This window comes from Pundamilia nyererei, unplaced genomic scaffold (genome assembly GCF_000239375.1).
Source record: "Pundamilia nyererei isolate P.nyererei 1_Seehausen unplaced genomic scaffold, PunNye1.0 scaffold00045, whole genome shotgun sequence".
In the NCBI taxonomy this organism is placed as follows: domain Eukaryota; kingdom Metazoa; phylum Chordata; class Actinopteri; order Cichliformes; family Cichlidae; genus Pundamilia; species Pundamilia nyererei.
Window position 1 is genome coordinate 1,782,796 of NW_005187446.1, and position 5,382 is coordinate 1,788,177.

A 5,382-nucleotide genomic window follows, 5' to 3' on the forward strand; every position below is an offset into this window, starting at 1 on the left:
GATTTCCCATGAGGTGTGTTTCATTGTCAGTACATCACCTACAGTGGGCATCACTGACAACAGCATGAAGGGGTTATTTTAGCCCTAAAATCCTTTTCTCTCCTAGTATAGGTGCCATGCCTGTGATTTTCATCACTCCAGCACGAAAGAAGATCATGCTGGTATCGCTGTCAGACTGTATTGTTAGTCCAATTTTAGATGTGCTCCTGCTGTTCTGATGCACCTGTTGCTTCAACACCACATCCAAGATGTCACAATTTCCATAGATGTGCTTGTCTACGTGCTGTATGCAATGCTGTCTAAACAAAATAAAGTCTAGGGTGCTTTATAGTGTCTTCAAATGTAGCTTTTATCTGAACCATCATCATCTGCAAATCTTCTTTATTATCAGCCTGACTTGCTACTTATATAACACATGCAACACCACTGATTTATTTTGCATAAACCAACATTCCAACACAAGTCTTTAATAGCATTATAATACAGCTTTTTGTTCAGACATCACACTTTTCTTGTATTATTTTCACGCAAACACACATATTTACAAACGTTCACAAACAGAAATATGTACAATGAAGTTGCACTTTGAGTATTAAGGGTACTTATAAAAATATGAAAATGCTGAAACAGTTTCATAAAGACAACGTTTATCTCTCCCCCCTTCCTTCCCTGAGCAGCTCTTCTTCTACCCCCCCTGTCTCCCTCATTTTTCTGGCTTCCTTCTCCGCCTCCTCTGCTTTCCTCTTCTCCTCTCTCTCTGTCTCCATCAGCCACGGCCCTCCCAGATAGCTCAGGATCTCCTCTGGAGTCCCTCTGTGTTTGGGCTCAGGGTGGAGTAGCTCCTTCAACAGAGTCATCACTAATGGGCTGAGGCCCTCAAACTGTGAAGGAGGAGGATTGTCTCTTTGTTTTCTCTCCATAATAATGTAATCATCAGCGTCCTCCTCACCCCTCCACTCGCCATCTCGCATTTTCTCGTCACGTTTGGCCTCACGGTCAAACCAATCCTTATATTTTCGGTAGCCACGATCATCGTGAGTGCTCTCCTCCCAGGGGAAGCAGCCAGTTAGCAGGCAGTAGACGAGCACACCAAGAGCCCAGCTGTCAATGCAGGGCTCTACTGATATCCAGATGTCTTCTACCTCTTCTTCAGTTCCTTCAGTCCGCCTTCTCTCCATCTCCTTCTCGGCCTCCTTGGCAGGTTCCACCTCAGGCGTGCAGAAAGGCGACTCGTACCAGACAGCTCGAACGGTGGTGCCGATGGCTCGGGCGAGGCCAAAGTCCCCGAGTTTGACCCAGCGACAGGAGCTGTCACAGAGGAAGATGTTCTCAGGTTTGATGTCACGGTGGACAAAGCCCAGAGAGTGGAGATGTGTAACTGCACCGCTCAGCTGGGACATCACCCTCTGCACGCAGTCCTCATTCACCCCTGCCTGAAACAGACAGACAGTATGATTGAGTGGTGGCCCAATATCAGACAGTTATTATTATTTTTTATATAATATTTTATAAGACAATTAGGCCAAGTGGAGTCTGATAGGAGGACTGTGTTACTGGCACTAAGACAACAAAATCTTAACTGGTTGGTGACGCATTTGGAAATCCCTGTTTAACTTCATGTACTCTCTCTTCATTGAGTGAGAGCGGGCTGTTCTTATTCTTATCAGCGCTTCATTGTGTTATTGGCAGAGACACAAACAGGGAAGTAGGTGAGCTGGAAGCTGTTATCAAGCGTGTCTTATGTTTAAACTTTTAGAAATGAGCGCTCAACAAGTACAAACTCCCAAGAGTAAAGGAAAATTTGTGGAATAATATGCCAATCTTCATGAATACAGTTAAACACTGTGCATGCTGCTGCACATCTTGTGATGTGATGCAGTTTGTGTGGCTGAGATGAATGTTAAGGTTTAGCTATAGACTCCTGCAGTGATTCATCACACCTGGTCACTGTTCACCTTCAGGGTTTTTGTTAAAGTATCGAATAGTGCAGTGTTTTTTAGCTGATATGTCATAGTCTAAGATATGTCATAGTCTAAGAAGGAGAAGAAACTGAATTCAGGGTAGGTGATGTGAGTGAGGACATGCAGTTATATTATACAATAATATTTGGAGACTACAGCAGGAACACTTAAACAACAATACTGTGATTCTGTTCAAAGTAATAAACTGTGTAGGCTGTAATAGCTGTAATAGCTTTTTTGTTCTTTGGATAAAATGACTGGAATATTGGGATTCTGGGGTTTATGAAGCAAAAACATATCAGCTTGTATAACATTTGTATTAAGTTTTGCTGCTGTATATGTTTTCTGTTGTATTAGTAGGGCGTGCATATAGTTTCTTTCATGCCACACGTCAGCCAAACTGACCTCGGACACTATAACACTGTAGAGGTCACCGTATAGACCGGCTTGCTGGGCAAACACATAGTAGGATGGCGTGGAGAAGAAGATGCCCAGGGCTCGTGTCAGAGACGGATGGGTGCAGTAAGATAGGGACAGATTGTATTCACGCAGGAAAGAGGTGAGCGAGGTAGACTGACGAGGGAAGAACTTCAGAGCCATAGGAGTTCCTGATGAGAGTAAACCAAGATGAGATCTAATTAGCTTTAAAATTCCCTTATAAATAATCTCACCACCTGTGGCATGTGAGTGTTGTCCATCACCGACACTGTGAACAAATATAACTTCCCCTTTGGGGAGACCATATTTCACGTCTACACCCCAGTTGCAGCAACTTTATCCGAGAGAATGTAAGAAAGCTCTTCATTAGAGCAACAGAATAAAGAAGGATCTGTTCTCACGTTACTGCAGAGCTGACCCCACAAAAAACATGTGGTTTCTTTACTAGAAGGAAAACTGAGTCTGAGGTGCTCAGGGACACTTTTGCAAATACTTCAGATAGGCAGCGAGTTTAAAAAAATGGAAAAATACTTAGTTAAAGAAGCTCCCACTGAACTGAGTCTTGCACTAACCTCTCTTTCTGTGCACTGCCAGCATGACTTTCCCATAGGATCCTTCTCCCAGGAGCTTCACCATCCGAAAGTGTTCAGAAACTTTCAGATTGGGCATGGATTGCGCCGACAGGAAACATAGCTCGTCGAGTTCCTGAGCTGCTGCAGCCTGGGAACATATGAAAGCACACACACATAAATCCAAATTGATGAAATAAGAGCCGCAGCTTGAGCAGCATGTGTTGATGTTATTGATAGATAACTTCAGAGAATGAAGTCTGAATCTGAGGGAGCACGTTCAGATGCGTTACCTGAACCTCGGGCATGACAAGACCTCGGGACTTCAAACCTCACACATCACATTAGCTGCAATAGTAAAAATCTTTTTTTTTTTTTTATTCTATGCAAGTTTATTGACTTACTATTTAAGTTGGGGAACATGTTGGGGTATATAGACACTCCAGACATCAGGATGTCTTATCAGGATGATCAGAACATTTGGCAGCGTGATTTAGTGTTCATCCCTATTGTTATTCGTCGCTTCATGAAGTCTCACGCATGATGATTTACTTTGAAGTAGATCCGCCACCACATAGCCCATAACACCAGGACGGGTGTGAACAACTAAGACAAGAGCTTAACGCAAAAGATAAAGAGACTCCAGAAGGATAACATATTTTTATTCTTGACCTTCCACATGTTGCCTAACTGTGACGTCCCTGCAAACACCTAGTAGTATTTGCTGTGCTGGTACCAATCAATATTTCTGGTTTGAATTAATATAATAAGCCTGATTACTGTTACAGAAAAACATTTCCAATCACTTACAATCATTCCAAATGGTTGGAAAATTGATTAATTTCAGCTTTGAGTCATTTTTAAGGAAACTGATAGACTTGATGTGCAGCCAATACTGGAAAAAAACAGGTTTTAACCAGCCTGCGAGCACGACGTTGTGCAGATGAGCTGTATTTTAAACAGACTAATGATGGCCCGTTTGAGGACTGATACTGCACAGATTAATGCTGCAGGTGCAACAACAGACTCTGCTCTGCAGCAACTAAAACATTTTATATCACAAGGAGGATCAAACATGACATTTCAGACAGCTTCCACATGCATGAAAGCAAAATGTTGAAATGTTTTTAAGCACATTTCCACGAGTTTAAGCCTCAGTGGGATTTCGTTCCAGGAGCTGTTAACACGAGTTGAAGTTATCGCATTGTCAGATTCTTTTGGTGCTCCTCATTCCACGCGTGCTTAAGTGAAAATGACTATCATTTATTTTATCTAGGTCACAGTTTAGCTGAGTGACTCCTACACATTAATCACACAGAAGCATCTAAGACACTGGTTGTATGCTGATACTTGCCATGTCCTAAGTCACTAAGGTGATTATTAATTAAAAGCTCTTTGGCACAAAGCAGTAAGTGTTATAATGTCTTAATGTAGCTCATCACTAACTAATTTGAAGTCCATTAGAAGTGTCAAGCATCGGGAGTTGAAAACACTACTTAATGATACAGTCTGAAGCCAAAGAGAAATGCTGTAGTAAAAAATCATCAGTGTATTAATGCAACGTCTGCATGCCATCCCATCAGCTAGAGGCAAATCATTAAGGCATTACAGAAAACCTGCAAATGGTCTGCACATGCACGATATTACTGTTTTCTTGACAGTAGTTTTTCCTGCACTCACATGTTGACATTATGAGTTTGATTAAAGTCACAAATATGTATCTGAAAACTAAATGTAAAGGTTTGGATGGACAGGAATAATGTGCAATACTTACTGTCATTTTCTGCTCAGTTGGATGATCTCTACTCAGTTTTCTCTGCTCTTTTCAGCATCTAATCAAAGAGACTTTGAAAACTTGACAGGCTCCTGTTAGGGAGCTACTGTTCAGGCTGAAGATCTACTGAATGTTTGCAGCTAGACTGATAATCAAAGTGGATATTTTTGCCTTTGCTCCCTTGTTCCATGCAGTAGCACAGCTGACTTTATAAAGGAGGCTTATAGATGTTTACTGGAGACCAGGATATTGGCTGTGTGTTTCTCCCCATGAGACACATGCTTAACTCCCTCCCTCTCTTTTCCTACTCTTGTGCCAAGACTCCCGCTCTCTCCGCCTCTGGCCTGTTATGCTGGCAAATACGCACGAACCAGCTACAAGGCATTTCAAACCTCCTACTCCCCGTGTGCCCCTCTCTACTGCACAGCACTGCTAATATCCCACCTCTTCCAATCTGTCAGTCAGCCTGACCACATTAACCCATCGCTCTCCTGCCTCCCCTCTCCTCAGCTGTCATTCACCTTGTACCCCCTTGTTTTCCTTCCATGTCTCTTTCTCACCCTCTCAGCCTGTCTGAGTCAGTGAAATCCACACACAGTATAGGATTCCTCTTTTAATCAACAGGTATGCTGGAATGATT

At 42.5% G+C, this 5,382-nt stretch overlaps 1 protein-coding gene across 1 annotated transcript; it reads right to left on the reverse strand.

The window, feature by feature from the left end:
• Positions 1-364: 364 nt before the first annotated feature.
• On the reverse strand, positions 365-5,145 carry sbk3 (SH3 domain binding kinase family, member 3). Its single transcript, XM_005731963.1, has 4 exons — positions 4,743-5,145; positions 2,972-3,119; positions 2,367-2,569; positions 365-1,433 (listed from the first exon to the last, which is right to left on the reverse strand). Exons 1-4 carry the CDS (start codon positions 4,746-4,748, stop codon positions 648-650), a joined length of 1,143 nt encoding a protein of 380 aa, XP_005732020.1. The 5' UTR covers positions 4,749-5,145; the 3' UTR covers positions 365-647.
• Between the last annotated feature and the right edge of the window lie 237 nt (positions 5,146-5,382).